The sequence below is a fragment of the Neomonachus schauinslandi genome, chromosome 9 (assembly GCF_002201575.2).
Source record: "Neomonachus schauinslandi chromosome 9, ASM220157v2, whole genome shotgun sequence".
Lineage (NCBI taxonomy): Eukaryota > Metazoa > Chordata > Mammalia > Carnivora > Phocidae > Neomonachus > Neomonachus schauinslandi.
In genome coordinates, this window is record NC_058411.1 from 33,181,307 (window position 1) to 33,205,967 (window position 24,661).

The following is a 24,661-nucleotide window of genomic DNA, read 5'->3' on the forward strand; positions in this document are numbered from 1 at the left end:
AAAGTTATACAAATAGTACAGACAGGTCTCTGTATCCTTTACCCAGTTTCCCCAATGGTTACATTTCATATAACTATAGAATAATATTAAGACCAGGAAACTGACATTGGTGTAAGGTATATGTATACTTCTTTTTCCACCTCAACACATATGTAGATTTCTGTAACCTGCCACCTCAAATCAAGACACAGGACTGTTTCATCACCTCAAAGATAGATCCCTCATGCTATCCCTTTATAGTCACATTCTCCGTCCTCTCCATCCCTAACCTATGGGAACACTAATACATTTTCCATGTTTATAATTTTGTCATTTTAAGAATGTTATATAAATGGAATCATGTGTAAACTTTTAAGATTTTTTTTTTCCTCACTCAGCATAATACCATTGAGATCCATCCAGGTTGCTGCATGTAGCAACAGTTCATGTCTTTCTATTGCTGTTTCCAGTTTTGGGTATTACAAATAAGGTAGACCACTTATATTTAATGTAATTATTGATATGTTAGGGCTTACATCTGCCATTTTATATTTTGTTTGTTCTTTTTTGTTGTTTCTTTTTTCCTTTCCTTTTTTCCCCCCCTTCCTCTGGATTACCTAAATATTTTTTAGAATTCCACTTTGATTCACCTGTATTATTATTATTATTATTATTAAAGATCTATTTATTTATTTATTTGAGAGAGAGAGAGAGCACACATGTGCAGGTGCGTGAGTGATGGCAGGAGGGGCAGAGGTAGAGAGGGAATCCCAAAGCAGGCTCCTCACTGAGTGCAAGCCCTACACACCTTGATACCAGGACCCTGAGATCATGACCTGAGCCAAAATCAAGAGCCAGCTGCTTAACTGACTGTGCCACTCAGGTACCCCCCACCTGTATTATTATTATTATTTTTTAATATTTTATTATCTTATGTTAGTCACCATGCAATACATCATTAGTTTTTGATGTGGTGATCCACGATCCATTGTTTTCATATAACACCCAGTGCTCCATGCAGTACGTGCCCTCCTTAATACCCATCACCAGGCTAACCAATCTCCCCCTCCCCTCCCCTCTAAAACCCTGTTTGTTTCTCAGAGTTCCTAGTTTCTCATGGTTCATCTCTCCCATCGATTTCCCCCCCTTCATTTTTCCCTTCCTTCTCCTGATGTCCTCCATGCTATTCCTTATGTTCCATAAATAAGTGAAATGATATGATAATTGACTTTCTCTGCTTGACTTATTTCACTTAGCATAATCTCCTCCAGTCCCATCCATGTTGATGTAAAAGTTGGGTATTCATCCTTTCTGATGGCTGAGTAATATTCCATTGTATATATGGACCACATCTTCTTTATCCATTCATCTTTTGAAGGGCATCTCGGCTCTTTCCACAGTTTGGCTATTGCGGACATTGCTGCTATGAACATTGGGGCGCATATGGCCCTTCTTTTCACTACATCTGTGTCTTTGGGGTAAATACCCAGGAGTGCAATTGCTGGGTCATAGGGTAGCTCTATTTTTAAATTTTTGAGGAACCTCCACACTGTTTTCCAAAGTGGCTGTACCAACTTGCATTCCCACCAACAGTGTTAAGAGGGTTCCCCTTTCTCCACAACCGCTCCAACATTTGTTGTTTCTTGCCCTGTCCATTTTTGCCATTCTAACTGGTGTAAGGTGGTATCTCAATGTGGTTTTGATTTGAATTTCCCTGATGGCTAATGATGATGAACATTTTTTCATGTGTCTCTTAGCCATTTGCATGTCTTCTTCAGAGAAGTGTCTTTTCATATCTTCTGCCCACATTTTGACTTGATTATTTGTTTTCTGAGTGTTGAGTTTGAGAAGTTCTTTATAAATCTTGGACACCAGCCTTTTATCTGTAGTGTCATTTGCAAATATCTTCTCCCATTCAGTGGGTTGCCTCTTTGTTTTGTTGACTGTTTCCTTTGCTGTGCAGAATCTTGATGAAGTCCCAAAAGTTCATTTTCCCTTTTGTTTCACTTGCCTTTGGAGATGTATCTTGAAAGAAGTTGCTGTGGCCAATGTTGAAGAGGTTACTGCCTATGTTCTCCTCTGTCTCACATTGAGGTCTTTCATCCATTTTGAGTTTATCTTTGTGTATGGTGTTAGAGAATGATCGAGTTTCATTCTTCTGTATATAGCTGTCCGATTTTCCCAGCACCATTTATTGAAGAGACTGTCTTTTTTCCATTGCATATTTTTTCCTGCTTTGTTGAAGATTATTTGACCATAGAGTTGTGGGTCCATATCTGGGCTCTCTATTCTGTTCCATTGGTCTATATGTCTGTTTTTGTGCCAGTACCATGCTGTCTTGGTGATCACGGCTTTATAATAGAGCTTGAAATCAGGCAACGTGATGCCCCCAACTTTGTTTTTCTTTTCTTTTCTTTAAGATTTTATTTATTTATTTGAGAGAGAAAGAATGAGAGACAGAGAGCATGAGAGGGAAGAGGATCAGAGGGAGAAGCAGACTCCCTGCTGAGCAGGGAGCCTGATGCGGGACTCGATCCTGGGACTCCAGGATCATGACCTGAGCTGAAGGCAGTCGCTTAACCAACTGAGCCACCCAGGCGCCCTGCTTTGTTTTTCTTTTCAACATTTCCTTGGAGATTAGGGGTCTTTTCTGATTCCATACAACTTTTAGGATTGCTTGTTCCAGCACTTTGAAAAATGTCATTGGAATTTTGATCGGGATGGCGGTGAAGGTATAGATTGCTCTGGGCAGTATAGACATTTGAACAATGTTTATTCTTCCAATCCAGGAGCGTGGAATGTTTTTCCATCTTTTTGTGTCTTCTTCAATTTCTTTCATGAGTGTTCTGTAGTTCCTAGAGTATAGATCCTCTACCTCTTTGGTTAGGTTTATTCCGAGGTATCTTATGGTTTTTGGTGCTATTGTAAATGGAATTGTTTCTCTAATATTTCTTTCCACAGTTGCATTGTTAGTGTATAAGAAATCAACTGATTTCTGTGCATTGATTTTGTATCCTGCCACATTACTGAATTGCTGTATGAGTTCTAGTAATTTGGGGGTGGAGTCTTTTGGGTTTTCCACATAAAGTATCGCGTCATCTGCGAAGAAAGAGAGTTTGACTTCTTTGCCAATGTGAATACCTTTTATTTCTTTTTGTTGTCTGATTCCTGTTGCTAGGACTTCTAGTACTATGTTGAACAATAGTGGTGAGAGTGGGCATCCTTGTCGTGTTCCTGATCTTAAGGGAAAGTCTCTCAGCTTTTCCCCACTGAGGATGACATTCGCTGTGGGTTTTTCATAGATGGATTTTATGAACTTGAGGAATGTTCCTCTATCCCTATACTCTGAAGAGTTTTAATCAGGAAAGGATGCTGTATTTTGTCAAATGCTTTTTCTGCATCAATTGAGAGGACCATATGGTTCTTCTCTCTCCTCTTATTAATATGTTCTATCACATTCATTGATTTGCAAATGTTGAACCACCCTTGCATCCCGGGGATAAATCCCACTTGGTCATGGTGGATGATCCTTCTAATGTATTGTTGGATCCTATTAGCTGGGATTTTGTTGAGAATTTTGGAGTTCAGATTCATTAGGGATATTGGTCTGAAATTCTCCTTTTTGATGGGGTCATTGCTTGATTTGGGGATCAAGGTAATGCTGGCCTCACGGAATGAGTTTGGAAGCTTTCTTTTGTTTCTATTTTTTGAAACAGCTTCAGGAGAATAGGTATTATTTTTTCTTTGAATATTTGGTAGAATTCCCCAGGGAATCCATCAGGCCCTGGACTCTTGTTTTTTGGGAGTTTTTTGATCACTGCTTCAATCTCGTTACTGGTTATTGGCCCATTCAGGTTGTCAATTTCTTCCTGTTTCAGTCTTGGTAGCTTATAGGTTTCCAGGAAGGCATCCATTTCTTCCAGGTTGCTTAATTTATTGACATATAGTTGTTGATAATAATTTCTAATAATTGTTTCTATTTCCTTGGTGTTGTGATCTCTCCCCTTTCATTCATAATTTTATTAATTTGGGTCCTTTCTCTTTACTTTTGGATAAGTCTGGCCAATGGTTTATCGATCTTATTAATTCTTTCAAAGAACCAGCTTCTAGTTTTGTTGATCTGATCTACTGAGTTTCTGGTTTCTAATTCATTGATTTCTGCTCTAATTTTAATTGTTTCTCTTCTAATGCATGGCTTAGGCATCATTTGTTGCTTTTTCTCTAGTTTTTTAAGGTGTAAAGTTAGTTGGTGAATTCGGGATTTTTCTATTTTTTTGAGTGAGGCTTGGATGGCTATGTATTTCCCCCTTAGGACCGCCTTTGCAGTATCCCATAGGTTTTGGACTGATGTTTTCGTTCTCATTGGTTTCCATGAATTGTTTAAGTTCTTCTTTGATTTCCTGGTTGACCCAAACATTCTTGAGCAGAGTGGTCTTTAGCTTCCAAGTGTTTGAATTTCTTCCAAATTTTTTCTTGTGATTGAGTTCCAGTTTTAAAGCATTATGGTCTGAGCATATGCAGGGAATAATCTCAAACTTTTGGTATCGGTTGAGACCTGATTTGTGACCCAGTATGCGGTCTATTCTGGAGAAAGTTCCATGTGCACTTGAGAAGAATGAGTATTCTGTTGTTTTAGGGTGGAATGTTCTGTATATATCTATGAGGTCCATCTGGTCCAATGTGTCATTCAAGGCTCTTGTTTCTTTGTTGATTTTCTGCTTAGATGATCTGTCTATTGCTGAGAGTGGAGTATTGAGGTCTCCTACAATTAACGTACTATTATCAATATGACTCTTCATTTTGGTTAATAGTTGCCTTATGTAGTTGGCTGCTCCCATGTTGGGGGTGTAGATATTTACAATTGTTAGATCTTCTTGTTGGACAGACCCTTTAGGAATGATATAGTGTCCTTCTGTGTCTCTAATTACAGACTTTAGTTTAAAATCTAATTTGTCTGATATAAGAATTGCTATCCCAGCTTTCTTTTGATGTCCGTTGGCATGGAAGATGGATCTCCATCCCTTCACTTTCAGTCTGGATGTATCTTTAGGTTCTCTTGTAGGGGTGCCTGGGTGGCTCAGTTGGTTGAGTGTTTGCCTTCGGCTCAGGTCATGATCCTGGAGTCCTGGGATCGAGTCCCACATCGGGCTCCCTGCTCGGCGGGGAATCTGCTTCTCCCTCGGACCCTCCCTTCTCTCGTGCTCTCTCTCTCGCTCTCTCTCTCTCTCTCAAATAAATAAATTAATTAATTAAAAAAATGAGTGCCTTGTAGACAGCATATGGATGGGTCCTGTCTTTTTATCCAATCTGCAACCCTGTGCCATTTTATGGGAGCATTTAGGCCGTTCACGTTGAGAGTGATTATTGAACGATATGAATTTATTGTCATCCTGTTGCCTGTAAAGTCCTTGTTTCTATAGATTTTCTCTGTAAATTTCTGTTCTATATCACTCTTGGGGTCTTTCTGCTTTTATAGAACCCCCCTTAATATTTCTTGCAGGGCCAGCTTAGTGGTCACATATTCTTTCAGTTTCTGCCGGTCTTGGAAGCTCTGCAATTCTCCATCCATTCTAAATGACAGCCTTGCCGGAAAAAGTATTCTTGGCTGCATGTTCTTCTCGTTTAGTACCCTGAATATGTTTTGCTAGCCCTTTCTGGCTTGCCAGGTCTCTGTGGATAGGTCCGTTGTTATTCTAATGTTTCCCCCTCTGAACGTAAAGAATCTCTTCCCCCTAACTGCCCTTAAGATGGTTTCCTTGTTTCTAAGATTTGCGAGTTTTACTATTACATGCCAGGGCGTTGGTCTGTCTTCCTTGATCTTGGGAGGGGTCCTCTCTCCCTCTAGGACATGAATGTTTGTTTCATTCTCCAGATTAGGGAAGTTCTCAGCTATGATATGCTCAAATATGTCTTTTAGTCCTCTCTCTCTCCACCCCTTCAGGGATCCCAATAATTCTGACACTGAACATTTCATGGCATCACTTATTTCTCTAATTCTGTTTTCATGGATTTTAAGCTGTTTCTCCCAGGACTTTTTTCCTTCTTTTCTATCAATTGGTCTTTTAGATCATGAATTCGTTCTTCTACCTAGTTTAACCTAGCTGTTAGAGTATCTAGATTAGATTGGATCTCATTGTAGCATTTTTAAGTTCTGCCAGTTCAGCTTTCATTTCTGCCCTTAGAGACTCTATGTTGCCATTAATTGATTTCTCCATTCTAGCTATCATCTTCGTAACTGTTACCTGAAGCCCATTTCCAACATCTTGGTTATATCTGTATCCATTTGTAAATCTGTGGCAGAAGTCACAGTCTCTGAGTCTTTCCTATTTTGGGGGTTCCTCCTCTTAGTCATTCTGTTGAGGGGTGGTTGAGGGAATGTACAGAGTCTAAATTATTGACCATAACCCAAGCAAGATGCACCTGTTTTATAGGGACCTTAGGGTTGTGGCCTCTTGTTCTCCTAGCCTGTCTTCTGGGGGAGGGGCCTGAGTCGCTGTTACTCAGGCAACCCTGTTTGGGCAGAGTTGTCCTGCCCCCTGTGGGGGAGGGGGAGGATGGGCTCAGTGAAAACTGGTTTTTGGGGGCTTTCGTTCTCTGGGGGCTTTCCAAGTCTCTTCCTAGACTCAGAGCAGAAGAGACTGTTTCCATCCCTCTGCCTCAGAACAGAGAGATCGAGAGATTGCAGTCTGTTTTTCAGTGAGCTCTCCAGGCCACACTATCTCCGTTTCTGTCTGTGCTGCTAGAAACTGCAGTGTCCTGGGTTGTGCACCCCTTAGCAGTGCTCTCAGCTGTCGCTTCCAGGTCCAGGCACATTTTTGCCCTTTGTGCTTCTAAAACCGCCAGCTGCCCTCAGTTCACATGCACGACCCTGCAGCTCCAGGGTTCAGTCTGGGGGGCTGCCCTAAAGTCCTTTCCCCACTGCTACCGGTCTGCGAGTCTGTGCCCTGTCCCCAGTGCGGGAAGCAGGATCCCAAAGGCTCCCTCCCCCCTTTCGTTTATCTTCCGATATCTGCCCATGGAATCACAGCTCCCCGCTTCATACCTCGAAACCAACCGCCTGCAATGTTCTGTTTGTAGAGATCCAGATATATCTTCTTAAATCTCAGGCTGATTTCGTGGGTGTTCAGAGTGGTCTGGTAGATATCCAGCTCAATTCAGGGGACCAGTTGGAATAGGGTCCCCTACTCCTCCACCATCTTTTCCTCCTCCACAAGTATATCAAACTTAACATGTCCAAAACAGAAGCCTGATTTCTGCTGCCTAATTTTTTCTCACCTGGGTAAGTGATAACTATCCTTAGAATTGATCAGGTCAAATCCTGGGAGTTTATCTTGACTCCTCACTTTCTTTTATATTCTACTTTGAATTCACCAGTAAAACCTGTTGGCTTTACCTTCAAAATATATCCTTATTATTTCTCACCATCTCCACTGCTACCACTCTGGTCCAAATCTCTTGCTGGATATTATATGTCCTTCTAACTAGTCTCCCTGCTTTTTTCCTTTTCTCTCCTATATGCCATGCCATATTGAAGCCAGAGTAAACATTTAAAAATTTAAGACACGTTATGTTTCATGTTATGTTTCCCTTTCTCAAAACTATTTAGAATAAAATGGTCTTGTTTCTGTTATCTCCCCAACCTCATCTCCTTTTACTTTGCTCCTTTCCTTCTAAACTTCAGCCACAAACATGACAAGCATACACCCTACCTCAGGGTTTTTCTGTCTCTGTTGTTCCTTCTGCTTGTAACTCAATTTCCCTCACATGGCTGGCACCACCCTTAGTACCTTCAGATTTCCACTCTAATTTTGCCTCATCAGTGAGGCCTGATTACCCTATATAAAACAGAAGACTCTATCACTCAGGTCTGGAAAGGAAAACCAAATCATCTAGGTATTTCATATGAAGAGGAGTGGAAGAAAAAAGGATTTAATACAGGGAATTGGTTACAAATGTGTTGAGAGGGTTGGAGAAACAAAAGGAGAAAAGTGTGTCTCCAACGATCAGGAAGTCACCACTGTCCCTAGGGCTGCTGGGGGAAAGTGATGTTACTGAGGATTGAGGAGCTTATACTTCTGCTAACTTCTTTCCAACTTCTAATATTGTGTTAATGCATTCCAATGACAAAACCTAACAGGACCACAGCTGGAAACAGAGCCCAGGAAATTGGGTTTTCAGCCTTCCAGCCTTATTGTATAGGGGAGAGTATGAAAGGGCTGATGCAGGGTAGGCTTCAACAGGTAATATCTGGCATATACTTCTTCTACTACGAGTCTTGATCATCTTATCCTTTATTTTTCTTCATACCACTTACCACTATTTGTTCATTGACTATCTCCCTTACCCTGCCTCCATCGGAATATAAATTCTGTAAGAATAAGGAATTTGTTTTTCTGGTTTGCTGCTATATCCTGAGCAGTCAGAACAGTGCCTGGCATCAGTATGGTAGCATACTAAATGGGGAGGGGTGGTGGAAATGGTTTGCCCCAGTGCAGCATATTTTATCACTGACTTTGCTTAGAATTGCCAGCGCATGGTGATGATAAAAAGCAGAATAGCTTGTAGTCAGTTTTATTATTATTTTCTAATTTTCTACAGCCAATGCATCCTATTATGTGAGGGTAAAGAGTTAACAAAACCCTTTTCCATCTCTAAGGACAAATTTGAGCGTGGGTTAACTTTCTAGTTCTGTTTCCCTAGAAATTTGATAAAGATGAAATGTCAGCTTGTTACTAGGCAGCATTTCTTATGGCAAAAATAATCTGTGATTGGTAACTTGCAAATGGACTAGAAGGAACTATAAAGGAACTATAAATACCTAGTGGGAAGTGACAGCTTCGGGCTTCTGTGAATATGGTGACACTTGTATCTGGACATTTCCCTCATAGGGACCCTGGAAGCTGTCTAAGATTGTTATAAGAAACATTGATTCTTTTTTTTTTTTTTTTTTAAGATTTTATTTATTTATTTGACAGAGAGAGACACAGCGAGAGAGGGAACACAAGCAGGGGGAGTGGGAGAGGGAGAAGCAGGCTTCCCGCAGAGCAGGGAGCCCGATGTGGGACTCGATCCCAGGACCCTGGGATCATGACCTGAGCTGAAGGCAGTCGCTTAACCAACTGAGTCACCCAGGCGCCCCAAGAAACATTGATTCTTACGTAGGATATGCTTCTAAGTTGGTGGCTCCTATACTCTCCCAGTATAATTCTTGTTCCCTTGCACCTAAATGTCACTTGAAGAAAAAAGAGAATAGCTCTTGGATGGCTGTGTAGATGACTAAGAGGACTAGTTCCACTGAAGATGAAAGTCTGATGCAGCCCTGCTGGACACTGAGTTTCCTGTTCAAATCCTTTTAAATAAACTGGTTCATGATACAGTGTATTCACATCTTATAAGTCTGATTTTAGTTAACATAATCCCTGATGGGCATTCCAACATGTAATAGATGCTTAATAAATATTTATTGAACAAATACACAAGGTTGGAAATGTATGCCACAGTTATGTAATTACTGGATGGTATTACCTAAATGTTAACATACACAGTTTGTTGAAACAAACCAATGTCTACATCGACTGTTCTGTATTAGTTTTAGTTCACAACTGTACCTCCCCAATTTTGATATAATTCCCTCATCCCAAATAAACACATGTAGTCACAAAATACTGGGCGGGTTTTAAAGACAGTATACACAGACATCTTGTACGGCATTCTTTGGGTTGCCCCAGGCCACTGTTCTGCTTACTATCATACCACACTGGATTCAAAAGTGGACATATGTGAAGCTACTCATATCAGGGGAAATCAGTTAGCACTTAAGGGGAGCTTGAGCTGTGACTGACTAAATTATAGACTTGCCACTTTAACAGACAAGTGTAATTTCTTTTGGCCTCTCTGAAAATAAATAATTTTTTCCTATTATTTTCTGTCTATCTAAGATCTCAAGCCTTCAAAAGAGATACTATATTTTATTCATTTCTTTTATCCCCATTTTCCAGTATAAAGCCTGGCATAGAGGTACCCAACAAACATTTGTTGAGCTAAACTATACAATCACAGAGAGTCATAATAACAGCTAACCTTGGATGGAAATAGGGAAGGAATGCCGAGCTATATGGAACCAGAGATTATGGATTTAGAAACATTATTTTAGAATGTGGATTTAGAGATTTAGAAACATTATTCCCTTGGAAAGCTATGATAAATACAGTAAGCCACAGAAAATAGCATCTATCAAAGCCCCTCCAAGGATAATCAAGCCTATGGAGGCAGGAAACTAGGACTACAAATTCTTCCTTAGATTCCATGATGTAAGTATCATCTCTAGTCTTACCCCATCACTTTTTTTTCACTAGCAAATAGTTTAAATACAGAATGTATGATAGCTTTAAAAAGGATAGGTGAGACTATAGTCCAGCCCTACAAAAACATCAGGAAGAATACAAGAAATATAGCTTAAACAAAATTGCCTAATAACTAGTTATTTATGAATTTGCTCATTCTCTTTAGCTTTCCCAACCCCCATGAACTCACTTAGATGCAAAAAGCATATAAATATATCACAAATAAGAATAGTTCATTAAGTCAACCAGTTTATTAGAATTTCTTTCTGATGCTAAACAGTGTCAGTTGGTCCTAGGGATATTAAAATCTTCACTATGTAGATCAATTGAAAAGAATGTTTTGGGTCAATCAATAGTTTTAGGGAATGACCAGTACACCTATATTGGGTATAGAATCCTGATTCATCTCTCCATTAGCGAAACAAATACTCTATTCTTTTCTTTTGCCCTTTCTAAAAGAACTATAAGGGTAATGGAGAGACCTTTGAAAATGTTCATTTCCAAGACTTTAAGAAGTTAAAAATAATGATAACAAATAAATGGCTTATTTTCAGAATAAAATTAGAGATTAAAAGAGAAAAAAAAAGAAATCCTGTTAATCTTTTAAAAAATAGTAAGGTCTAACGGTCTAAAAAAAATCTCAATAGTTTCTGATTCTGTTTTTAGGCTTTGAATTACGAGCAGATCCATTTTTCAATATTCGCAGTTTGATTAGAACCTCTGACTTTTTGTATAACCTAAGCAAAACATGGAACAGGAAATTTTTCAAAAGTTTTCAGAGAAAGATTGACTAAATCCCCATCCTAAATCAGGGCTGAAATGACATTTGACATATTGAGAAGCATGCCACTAGAGATGCTATCTTTGGAGAAAAAGAGAAAAGATTATCAAATTCCTCCTGGTGATTAAGGATCACATGGAACTTCCAGGAAGATGAAGGGCTAACCACTGTATCCCAATTCATTGATTTATTTCCCACACAGAGATGGCCCATCATCTCAGCAGGGTAGGTAGAATTCATTGTCCTAATAGACTGAGCACTAAATTTGCATAGTTGAACATCTATAGCTAGCAGTCAACATTCTTTGTTTATATGTACTGAGTGTGTGGAAAGGTCATTGGTTGTAATAGTTTATTCTAATCAATGGAAGGGAACATTTCTCAATATGTAATTTCTAGTCTTCCTCCTTCTTATCTTCTGTACTTGAACTATCCTGAGGCCAATTTATTATTTCCTTGTTACAGGTATGTGGTAAAATCTATAATCCACAATGTTCTATTTACAACACAGAAGTCAAAAAGACTTTTACCTGAAAGTCCAATTACTTCCCCCTTCACCCTCCCCCCCCCGCTTTTTTTTTTTTTACCTCATTCCCTGTCGACATGACTGCAACAACTGGAAACTTATTAACTTCAACCTCTGTGACACCTACAGTTGCCAGAAGACCAATCTCTGAGGGGCCCATATGGGTTCCTTTGGCCAAAACGCATTCCCCTCTTTTAATGTCATGGCCGATGGGTCTGAAAGTCAAAGCAGAACCATAAACAGAGTGATTAAGAATAATATTTTCTCAACTGACTTTAGTGTCAAAGAAGGAGGACATTCAAGAAGAGAAAAAAGTCAAGAGATGAGGCAGGAACAGAATAATAAAATAAAAAGCTTCTAAAAAATCTATGCTTTTTTAATAAAAAAATTTAAATCACACAATGGAAGAGAGAAATAGGATTTCCATTATTGCTGAGGAATATGTTATTTCACATTTGAAGATTTTATTTATTTATTTGACAGAGAGAGACACAGCGAGAGAGGGAACACAAGCAGGGGGAGTGGGAGAGGGAGAAGCAGGCTTCCTGCTGAGCAGGGAGCCTGATGTGGGGCTCGAACCCAGAACCTGGGATCATGACCTGAGCCGAAGGCAGATGCTTAACGACTGAGCCACCCAGGCGCCTCTGTTATTTCACATTTGAAAACTATTTTACAAATTGCTTTGTACTACATTACAGTCAAAAAATACCAACCACAAACTTTCTTTGATATAAGGCAAGAATTTATATGAAAATATCTAGTGGCATTAATGATAAGAGGTCCATAGCATGTTAGCTTTGAGATGAGGAGAATAACATTGATGAGGTTACAGTCACAGGGGTAATTTCTATTTGGACAACTTAGGCTGGCCCAGGTCTATGGCCACAGAAGTCCACTCAGCTTGGCTTCTTGCCATAGGGATGTGAGAATTGTAGCTTTGTTATAAGCACATTTGAGCAAATTAGTATTGATGGGATCAGGGCAAACGTATTCCAATGTAAGAAAAATAATTTATATATGCACTCCTTATGTTAAGACAGTAGTCTCATTTTTGTATATAAAGAATAGCAGATTATTCTATTCTTATTGGTACTCAGGGGAGGAGGGGCTATCAGCTAATTGCATAAAAACTCAACTCTGGGATTATCTGTGTTGATTCCAAATTCTGGAGTACTTAGGGGTGGAGGTGGATAATTTTGGATTATCTAGAAGTAGGATTAACTGTGGATGACTTTACTTCTTTCTCATGTTGCTTTTGACTATTTCATTTGCCTTTATTATGTTTATGAAAAAGTAGGCAGAGTAGACATGAGCTGTAGAATTAAGAAAATTCATTTTGCTACTTGTTAAAGTCCTGAACACTAATGGCTAAATGCCTGAGCTGTGGATTTACAATAGCCATGCTCTCTTGACTTTATGATCATGTAGAAACAAAAGTTGGCTATACATTCTATACATTATGAATTTACCTGATATCTTGGCCTGGTCGAGCTTGCACCAGAATTCGCACTTCAAGTTCCTCAGTGCCCTATAATAAGCAAGTCATGTAATTTCAAACAGAATAATCTAACAGAATTTTGATTAATACAATTTAGCTACTGAGATGCTTTTATAATCAGATAGGTCCCAGAATATATACAAATATAGAGAAACACAACCATTTGCTACACATTTTCAACATGATAAATTTCTATCACAGGTTTCTGAAAAACTAGGTTTGATGCCAATAAATTTATTTGTAAATAAATAAAAATTTTCTTCATAATTTTCATGCTTTTAAAAAATGTACCACTTCAAATACTGGATCTTATATTGTAAGTAGCATTCTCAAGGGAAAATAAAAGATGTATCTATATGGCTACCCTAATAGATACATCGAATGTGGTTGGAGATAACCTGTCTCTTCTGTTCCCAGGAATCATGCCAAGTTTCCCAAATATCTGCAGAAATTTCAGTGAAGGACTTATGGTTTTCCTGGTAGTAGGTGTCTGTAAATTAATGGTGATCATTAATTTTACATTTATGGGCTGTGACACTGGAACTGTGTCTTGTCATCTGTCAGAGTCTGTGGATGCATGTGTTCTGGATTTCAATGCTTTGCTGGCTTCCCTGATGCCAATAAATCTGTTGGACAGTTTTAACAGCAGGCAGTGTGATCTGTATGCCAAGAGTTGAATTTTATAAGCCTTACATGTGGGAAAGTGATTGAAAAGACAATCCCAGATCAAGAGAAGTGGCTGTCTCTCAGCATGCCCAAATTTTACTATTTAGGCAGCCCAGAAGAATGTTATTTATTTTAGCTCTAGCTTTTAAGACATAAAATATCTTAAACTACTTCAAAAAACAAGTTAAGATAGCCAGTCATTAAAATATCAGTTGAAACTATTCTTTTATTAGTGGTTGACCCTCTGGTTCCAGTAACTGCCACTAGTTTCAGTAAGATGAAGGCCCCTTTAGACCAAGACAATTCCCAGGAGCCTTTAGTGTAGACTAGAGAGGGGGCACTGGCATAAATTCAAGTTTTCCAGGCTGTCCTTTGATGGCAAAGATTTTTCTGAATTATAGAAAATCAGAGTTGAAGGGTTATTTGGTTCAAATGCTTGGCTTAATGTAATATTCAAGAACTTGCCCAAGCATTCTTTGTTAAATTCTCCTTCACATTTTATCAGAAACTAGTCTTGATGAACAAATTTCCCAGCTATAAGGTATGTCAACAGTTAATATCTCTGCTGTTCTATTTGAGTTAATATCTCTGCTGTTCTATTTGAGTTTCCTTCCTTATTTGCATGTGAAATTTTGTGGATCAAATGTGGTTCAAATTCTGTTAAAATTACAGTAATGATCATAAAAACAGCTCCTGTAACAAAAGATTTTCAAATATAAGGCAATTCCTATATACTGGAGACCCATACACTACAATGTAAGATCCGAACATTACCAAAACAAACGAACAAACAAACAAAAGAGAAAACAAAAACAAAAAAACCCAACCCAACCGGATTAATCTTATAAACATTGCAGAAAATGGGCATGGTTTGTAATACTGCCATAGGAACAGAGCAGTAAGACCTGGTGATGACGTACATCATCAGACTCCCTGATTAGTTCGGTATCTTCTACTTGTACTACTGCATCAGCACCGCAGGGGATTGGAGCACCTGTTGTAACCCGCATGACTTGTCCTGGCATTACTGTCTGAGTCGGCTGAAAATACAAACATGTAAGAAAGAATTGATTTACTTTGCTGTTGCAAAGGAAAAGTCTGCAGGAGATGTATTATTTTTAGAAACAAACCATAAAAGGAAAATCTTATACTCTTATTCACATTGGTCCAATGTACTAAAACTACCCACAAACAGGTGCATGTACACCAAAGAGGCTTTAACTTGATTTATGGTAATGACCATTAGACAGATGTCTTTCTTGGTGCCCTGTTCTCCTTTTGAAGAACTGTCACTTACAATTGTCACTATTGTGTTTCACTCAAATAATGTGAATTTTCTTAATATCTATATGTAAAGTGATTTGAGTATCTTTAAGAAAAAAAAATGCCATACAACGTGATTTTATGAAAGACAATTATGAAAAACTAGCATGTTGTCATTTACTCAGGTTTTGACATTTAAGAATTGTAGTACTTTATTAACTAAACTTTTTGATTTAATAAAGGCAAGTAAAAAATCATTTTAATTATTTCACTTGAAAATCTTTTAAAACATATTAGTTCATCTTTCAATAATAAAAGTCTAGAAAATGTAATTAAGTAATTCAAAATGATTCCAGTGTCTGTAATGATTAAACACTATATCCAAGATTTTCATTATCTGAGCTGTCATACAGATGGTACAGGAGACTGACCCCAGGACCTGACCTGCAAACTTCTCTCAGCATAGAGAAAAACATATTTCTGTAAGATCTATTTGATAGGTTTAAAATTATCAAACCCTTCAATTTATACTAGATACAGAGTTAAGTGCACTGTTAAAGTCTAGAATATAAGCCCTACAAAGACAGGGATTTGTCTTATTTTTTGTTTGCCTCTCCAGATCACATCTTCATTTTCTATCCTGTGCTATGGCCCAGAAGGCTGACCTCTATGGACTGCTTCATCCAGGTTCCCATCACTCTGGCTTCTGATTAGGTTCAACCAATGGGAGTGGTCAACAAGAGATTAGAGGGTAAGACAAAGGGAAAAGTAGGGTTTTCATTCTGCTTGCTCTTTCCCTGCTGGGCTGCAGTTTGGTGATGGCTATATCATCTTTATTACTGAGGGTCACAACTCCTATTGGGTGGCCCTATCTCATAGCTATGAATCTCCTCAGGTCCAGGTACCACTCTTTCCCTTTGCCCCTTTAGACCTAGAGGTGGTTGGTAATGGAGTGTCACTGTTAGTACCCGGGTGCTTAACATTCCTTTGTTTGTTTCCCTTAACCTATTTCTTGGATATAGTCCCTTTAATCACTCCTTTTCCAGAAATATTTATTTCTTTCATACCAAAGCCTAGAACGTGTCTAGCACAAAGTTGGTGTCTAGAATGAATGAATGAACATGTATGATCTCATTAGGTGACAACTACATGAAGTATTCCATCCTTCTTGGCTTAAAACTCCAGTGTTCTCCCTGCTTTTCTCCCACAGCTATTGACAAAAGAGATTCTTGGGATCAGCTCTGGCATTGAGCTATGTATCTTATATTTCCTTATTCAGCTACTTGAATAAAAGACATTCCAGGCTTTCGGAATGGTTACATTTTTATGTAATTTTCTACCAAGATGCTGCATAGGGTTTCATATGAAAAGTTTAGGGCCCAAAGCATTAAAATTAAAAAAGAAAATTCAACCTCAATATTACTCATTGTCCAGGACATCTCTTAATGTACTATAGATGGCCATTTTGCAGTGCAGTGATTTTTGATGAAAAGCATTAGTTTTGATATATGTATTTTTTAATAGAGGTATTAATGCTGAAACTATCTTTAGAGCCTATGGAACAAAGATATTTAATATAGGTCTAAACAGGCCCTTCTTTTGCTGAAAGTGCCTTTTTGGCTAAGGCAGAAAGCGAATCCTAAAGTGAGTTTCAGGGCAGTTGCTTCTTAAGCTGAAGTGTATTAGTCTGGAGCCCTGCCTCAATTTAGTCAGGTTCAATGTACCATACTCTGTAAATTTACTTTAAGTTTTATTGTGGTTGTACCTGTAATTTTCTCTACTTGTTTTAAACCAACTCTTAAGAAGTGTTTTCGTGTGATTTTTGAACAAAAAATTTGACTCCTCTCTAAGATTAGTAAATCTGATATGTGAAGACTTCCTACCAGCTCACTTAGATGAGAGCCAATGTAAAAGATATTATTGGAGATATATATATATATATATATATATCCACTTAGAGTAAACATATAAACCTCAGTTGAATGGAATCAGTTGAAAAACTCTAGGAATACATGAAGTACTTCCTTTAGATTGTTAAGAGTAACAATTCTTTAAGAGTAACTCATTCTTTTTTTATTGCTATACCTTGTATGTTTCATATAAAGTAAAAATGGTTAAAATCTTGATTTTTCCTTAATGGAGGTGTTGGGTTTTTTTGAAATTTGCCCAATGACAGCACTTTATAATCATGTAATATTTTCTTTGACAGTGTCCAGTGCTAATCAATAGGACCAAACTATAAGTGATTTAAAGTCAAATATTTTGGTACACCATAAAAGCATTTTGTAAATCACTATCTCAGTGTATGCAATGGCACCTAATTCTCAAGCATATGTACTTTCAATAAGTGAGCAATTTGGCTCTTTTAAGATCTCTGAGATTGCTATAAAGTCTGTATGATACCTTAGTTATAGATAAAGGACATCACAGATAATTTGAAGAGAAACCCCATTTTCTTGTATAGTTTTCATCTTTTTTTCCCATCGACCTTACAAGAAGTTAGCAACTTTTAAGTTTCATGACTTTTCTTGTGTTCCTAGTTCTCTAGTACAGTTGGAAGTCTTAACTAGTAAATAAGGTTTAAGAAGACCACAAGGCACTTATTAATCTGTTACCTATCTACCTATTTATACTAGGCTTTGACTACCACGAACTATTTGCAGTTTCTTAAACACTCCATGCAATTTTTAAAAACACCTCTGTGTCTTGATTTATACTGTTCTCTTGGCCTGGAATGCACTTTTCTCATTTCTGTTTTTGTAAAATCCTCTTAGGTCCAGCTCCAATGTTATTTTCTTAATCCTGCTAAGATGAAATGCTCAACCTCCCTATTGTCCTGCACAGTACATGACTGATAGCATTAGTTTAACACTTAATATATTTAGTTGTTCTGTCTCTTTCACTAGATGTAAACTCCTTAAGAGTAGAAATCATATCTTAATCTACTTTATATCCCTAGAACCCAACACAGTGCTTGGTACACATAGTAGGTATGTTTGATAAGTGTTATTAGATAGACTCAACTGAAGACCAGAGACCTAGAATAATTGGTACTTTGTGGCCTTGTTATACAAATGGATGCTTTAGATAACCAACACTGATTGAAATACATATCAAGAAGTCAAGTAAATTATGAGGTCATAATACAAGTCATTTATAAAAAAGGGACCCAGGCCTAGCTGTTCTTTTTGTCAGGAAAACAGTCATGAGGATTTAAATCAGCCTGTGTACAGCACCTAATCACTATAGTGCCAGGCTTGGCTTCAGAGATCTATCCACAGTTCTCTTCAATGCTTGGATGTAGGGATGAGGTAGCCTCATCCTGGGGTCACCAACATGGGCACCATACTTCTCCTATATATGTCCTTAACTTTTCCATATTTTCAGTACATATGGGAGTACATACTAAGCCAAGGAAGAAAAGGCATGAGACATAGCTTTTGCCCAAACCTCCACATTCATTCATTCATATCCTCCTTTATTTTTTTATAATGCTTATGAATGTTGGGTAGTAGCAGAGGAAAAAAGTATCTTGGTCTTCTTCCGGTTCTATTTAATAAGGCAAGAGCTCTTTTAACCAACCTTCAAAATTCACTGGATTAACATATGCTCTCTATTTCCTCTTAACCATAAAGATGCTTACAGCACTGTTTAAGTTTGAGGCTGTTAGACTCTTGTATAATTGTAAAGTACTGCTTTACAGTTCAATTGAGTTTCTTCCCAAACTTGTTTGTGCCAGTTTGTGTGGCAGCAGTTGCTACTGAATTATGTAATTTAAATAAATATTACATAAATTAATGACATATGAGTGTGAAAAAATTTTTTTTTCCTAGAAAAATTAAGTTAAACCTTTGGAAAAACTCAATTAAAACATTTTGCCAAAAACAACTGTCAAATTAAGTGTGGGTAAAGTAGCTGTAAAAATTGTAAAAACACAATAAAAATCTAGAAGGATTCTATACTTACTTTGCAAATGTCCTTAATTTTTTTTCCACTTTAAAGACCAAAACAGGAAATCATGTAAGTGCTTTTGGGTGTGATTTATGTAAGAAAGGCCAGATAGAAATTGAAATAGTAGATACTTGTTAAAATAAAAGTATTAGCTCTCCATCAAATTATTGACAAATAAATGTTCACTTAAGTTAAACTTACATTTATTTTAAAAATATAAAATAATTTTCCACTTGTTTCCAATTAAATGGCCAATTACTAGTCTCAAAAGCATTAAATAAGAGGACTTCTATGGCCCATTAGTGCTTCATTTCTTAATAGAAATATATATATACCTGTTCAATGGCTAGCCCTAGTGAGGAAAGCTAATCTAAGTGATTAGCTTGAGTGGTTAAATAATTGGCTTCTTCTAATTTTTCCTGTTTGTAACACAGGTTGGAGAAAAGTCTGAGAAGATCACCTAGAAACTATAGATCTATTCAGAACATTAATGTTTATATAGGAAGAAAGAATTATCTAATCATAGGACTGGAAAATGTTTGTGGGGTATGTCTGTGAAACATACCGAAAATACCATGCTGTATATTAAAAGATGCAGATTTCTTTCAGTTAAAAAATAATTATTTTGGCTCTTTCTCATGGGAACCTCCTTTAATCTCTTTGATAACCTGTCTAATTCATCTCTAGTATTTCCATTACAATGATGGTAGAAGGTTAGAATTCAATGCTAAAAGTCCATGAAACTGAAATCTTCATGGCCTTTCAGGCCTATGAATCTCACCTGCTCACCAGCTTGGGATTCCCCAATGATGAAACGATCTCCTGGACCATCAGCAGCTGTGAGGTGAACAGAACCAAGAACAAACATCAAAATGGACCTATAGCAAGGAATAAGGATCTAGTGTTGGAATTTTAAAATTTGACTCAAATGATCAGATAAAGCTTCAGGAAAATGAATACTTTTCTGATCTCCTAGACCAGATAATGGCGTTATTACTACTGGTTTGATCTTTGTATCCACCATTCAGAAGTACCAGTAGAAGTGATTCTAATCATGCTGTTTCTTGGTGTCACTGGAGATGGTCTTCCTGTTGCTCCATAATTTGATACTTGTACTTTAAATTTTTTTCAAAGATTAATTTATTTAAATGAGAGAGAGAAAGAGCGAGAGAGAGCATGTGAGAGTGGGGGGAGTGGCAGAGGAAGAGAATCTTCAAGCGGACTCCCTGCTGAGAGGCTGATGTGGGCTGATCCTACCACCCATGAGATCATGACTCATGAGATCACGACCTGAGCTGAAAACAAGGGTCAGAAGCTCAAATGACTGAGCCACCCAGGAACCCCAAATACTTGTATTTTTTAAATAGAACTATTTCTTCTAGCCTGTCCTTCAAATAAATACCCCCCTTTCTATGGGTATATATTTGTGATGTATGTATACACTATCGTGGATATATCTATCTATACTGATATATTACTATTTATATTCATATTTTTCCATTTTCTACAAATTTCAAGCTATTTCATACTATTTTCTTATTTTTCACCCAGTCTGATTTTCATAATAACCGTCGAGTAGAAAGAACATATCTTCTTTTTTACATTTGACATTTGAAGGAAATGAGTCACAGAATGAAGGAACTTAGGTTGACAAGTTCTTGTTAGTAGTAGACCTAGGACTAAAACACAGTCCCTTAATTCCCAATACAGCATTTTTTTTTAAATAATTGGCCAAAATGCTATTTCTAAATCATAATATATAGGCAGCTGTGCATTACAATTTCCATTGACTATTTATTTTTAAATCAGAAGAAACACTTTCAGAATTGAGATGTAAAAACTTAACCATTTTTTTTCTATATACAGTATATATAGAATTACCCCATCCCCCCACCCACCTCCCCTCCAGCAACCCTCAGTTTGTTCCCTGTAGTTAAGAGTCTGTCATGGCTTGTCTCCCTCTGATTTCTTTCCATTCTGTTTTCCCTCCCTTCCCCTATGATCCTCTGCATTGTTTCTTATACTCCACATATGAGTGAAACCATATAACTGTCTTTCTCTGACTGACTTATTTTGCTTGACATAATACCCTCCACTTCCACGTCGATGTAAATGATAAGTATTCATCCTTTTTGATGGCTGAGTAATATTCCAATGTGTGTGTGTATATATATACACAGACACATTTTCTTTATCCATTCACCTGTCGATGGACATCTCAGCTCTTTCCACAGTTTGGCTATTGTGGACATTGCTGCTATAAGTGTTGAGGTGCAGGTGCCCCTTCGGATCACTACATTTGTATCTCTGGGGTAAATACCTAGTAGTGCAATTGTTGGGTCATAGGGTAGCTCTATTTTTAACTTTTTCAGGAACCTCCATACTGTTTTCCAGAGTGGCTATACCAATTTGTATTCCCACCAACAGTGCAAGAGGGTTCCCCTTTTGCCACATCCTCACCAACATCTGTTGTTTCCTGACTTGTTAATTTTAGCCATTCTGACTGGTGTGAGGTGGTATCTCATTGTGGTTTTGATTTGCATTTCCCTGATACCGAGTGATGTTGAGCATTTTTTCATGTGTCTGTTGGCCATTTGTATGTCTTCTTTGGAGAAATGTCTGTTCATGTTTTCTGCCCATTTCTTGACTGGATTTTTTGTTCTTTGGGTGTTGAGTTTGATAAGTTCTTTATAGATCTTGGATACTAGCCCTTTATCTGATAAGTCATTTGCAAATATCTTCTCCCATTCCGTAGGTTGTCTTTCAGTTTTGTCAACTGTTTCTTTTGCTGTGCAAAAGCTTTTTATCCTGATGAAGTCCCAATAGTTCATTTTTGCTTATGTTTCCCTTGCCTCAGCAAATTATTAAGCCTTTCTCTAAACTTCAGTTTTCTTGTTGATAAAAATTGGGATAATACTTTAAAAATAATATCTTTTAAAGCTTTTTAATTCTTTCATTCATTCACTAAATTTCTATACAGTGTTCTATGTCTTAAGTGTCATATCAGATGCTGGGACAGAATGGAGTAAAACCAGCACACATGGTTTCTATTCTAATGCAGCTGTGATGTTTTTCAAAATCTGGACCAAATATGGAGGTGGACTGTAAAGTAAACTTGTAAACAATTTTTAAAATGAGAATGAATAGAAATATATTTCATCACACATGGTAAGGATGAATATTGTTTCATGAAACTTATTTTTGTTTATATGTGTGCATATGTACATTTATATATTATGTTATATATATATATTTTAAGATTTTATTTATTTGACAGAGAGAGACACAGCGAGACAGGGAACACAAGCAGGGGCAGTGGGAGAGGGAGAAGCAGGCTTCCCGCAGAGCAGGGAGCCTGATGCGGGGCTCGATCCCAGAACCCTGGGATCATGACCTGAGCCAAAGGCAGATGCCTAATGGCTGAGCTACCCAGGCGCCCCATGTTATATATGTTATATGTGTGTGTATAATGTATTTAATGTGTGTCTTCTTATGGGTGGGGTTAAAGCCACTGATGTAGTGGAGGAGATGGATATTAATCAAATAATCACACTAATGAATATATAAATGCAAATTATGAAAACCATTCTAAAGGAAAGGAATATAATTTTATGAGATCATACAATGAAAGTACCTGAAGTATACTGGAGGGTCAGGAAAAGCCACCTTGATAAAAGGATCTCTGGTTTGAATATGAAGGATGAATAAAAGGTAAGTAGGCAGAAGGGGTATGTGAGTGTGTGAGAGAGAGAGAGAAAAGAAGCGGGGGAGGGAAGGAAGGAAGGAGGGAGGGAGAAGGAGAAATATGAAGTGGAAATGCTCCATCTAAAGATCTTCACCTATGTGCAAAGGCCTCTGGTTCATATCCTCCTTATATCTTATGCCCTAGCCACTCTCAATTTCTAGAACTGTAGCTCCCTGAGAATACCAAGATGACTCATATTTCAGCTCCATAATATATGTTACTTTCATTGCTCGGAGTGTCCTTTTTTTTAATCTGTGCCTTCTGATTAAAGACTTCTTAGCTTTTAAGACTCAGCTCAAGTGTCACCTTTTCTATGAAGTCATACCTGACTCCTCTTCCTTCAAGAGTCAGCTACTTTCTCTTTTGTTTCCCCAGCGTATTCCCTAAATAACCCTAATTATGGCTTTTTAGTTATTTGCAATTATTTGCTTATTTGTCTCAGGGGAATCCGTAGCACTTTCTGCATAATAGGTATTCAATAAAATTTCAATATGTGAAGTATTAAAAATGTTCAATAAATGAATATGGCTTCTAAGAATCTATTTAGAAGGATGCATGCATACATGAACAAATAAATAATATTTCTCAACACAAAATGCTACATTTTGAATGCCTTCCATTTCCTGCTGGTTTATGTATATGGTTTTCAAATGTGAGTCAACATTGACTGTCTTTAGAATGTTTAGAAAGACTGCTCTGGTTAATTTTATATAATAATTCAGATATAGAATAGTGCCTAGCTCATCACTGATTTTCAATAAATATTTGTTAAAAGAATAAAGAAATCAATTTGGCATTTCCATAATACTTAGGTGGGGAGTTTGTAAACTGATTTGTACATATTAGTATTGTGTTTTCTAAGTGTTCTTGAATAATTTCAAAAATGTGTATGCTTTATTTCTTCAGCTAGATTATGAGCTCCTTAGATACAGGGATCACTTCCTTTATTTTTTTTAAAGATTTTATTTATTTATTCATGAGAGACGTGGGGGCGGGGGGGAGAGAGAGAGAGAGGCAGAGGGAGAAGCAGGCTTCCCGAGGAGAAGGGAGCCTGATACAGGACTCAATCCCAGGACCCTGGGATCACGACCTGAGCCGAAGGCAGACGCTTAACCGACTGAGCCACCCAGGTGCCCCATTTATTTCTTTTTTGAAACCCTCTGCTCTTCAACCTTCTTCCTGTCTCCTGCTTCCGACACATGCAAATACACCTACACTCAAAATGCCTTATATCAATATTGTGCACAAATGCTCCAAATAAATGTCACTGAATAATGAGTGGCTGGAGATCATTTGGGGCAAGCCTGCTATAGAGTGTCAAGAAGGCCAACATCTGAAAGAGTCCTTAAATGAGTCTAAGGAGGAAAGGTACACTGACTGGAGAGAGAATATGTGCTCACTTACACTATGTTCTTCACCTTGCCCTGAAAATTTCTATCTGGGAAACATGTCTCTATATTGCTAGCTAAAGAAGGCTCAGTCAAACCACATTATAGAAGGCTCTTGGTAGCAAGAGATAAGTTTTTATTATTTCCTTTATAACAGTACTTCTCAACCCTCAATGTGCATACAAATCACCTGGAGATCTTGTTAAAACACAGATTCTGATCCACTAGGTCGGGATAAGGCTTGAGGTTCTACATTTTGAACAAGCTGATGTTGATGGTGCTGGTTAATGAACTACCCTTTTTGAGGAGCAGAGCACTCTAAGAGTGAATTGAATATAGACAAATTCAGACTTAAAGAAAACATAAGGAGTAAAAAATTAGTGAACTACAACAGAAATCCTGATTTTACATTATCACAAGGCTCACTATTTCTTAAAAAGACAGAAAAATAATGATCTATCTAACTTGCTGATATTTATTTTAAAATATCTATTAAAGAGACAGGTAAAAGAAAAGTTGCCA

At 37.6% G+C, this 24,661-nt stretch overlaps 1 protein-coding gene across 8 annotated transcripts in view; it reads right to left on the reverse strand.

Annotated features, from left to right (window-relative positions):
- GPHN (gephyrin) overlaps window positions 1-24,661 on the reverse strand; it is a 607,453-nt gene that overhangs the window by 65,327 nt on the left and 517,465 nt on the right. For all 8 annotated transcript variants that reach the window (XM_044918131.1, XM_044918125.1, XM_044918130.1 and 5 more), the window contains 4 exons: window positions 19,788-19,843; window positions 14,713-14,832; window positions 13,098-13,156; window positions 11,690-11,843 (listed from right to left, as the gene is read on the reverse strand). In XM_044918131.1, the coding sequence (XP_044774066.1) occupies window positions 11,690-11,843; window positions 13,098-13,156; window positions 14,713-14,832; window positions 19,788-19,843 (389 nt within the window). The remainder of the gene's footprint in view (window positions 1-11,689; window positions 11,844-13,097; window positions 13,157-14,712; window positions 14,833-19,787; window positions 19,844-24,661) is intronic.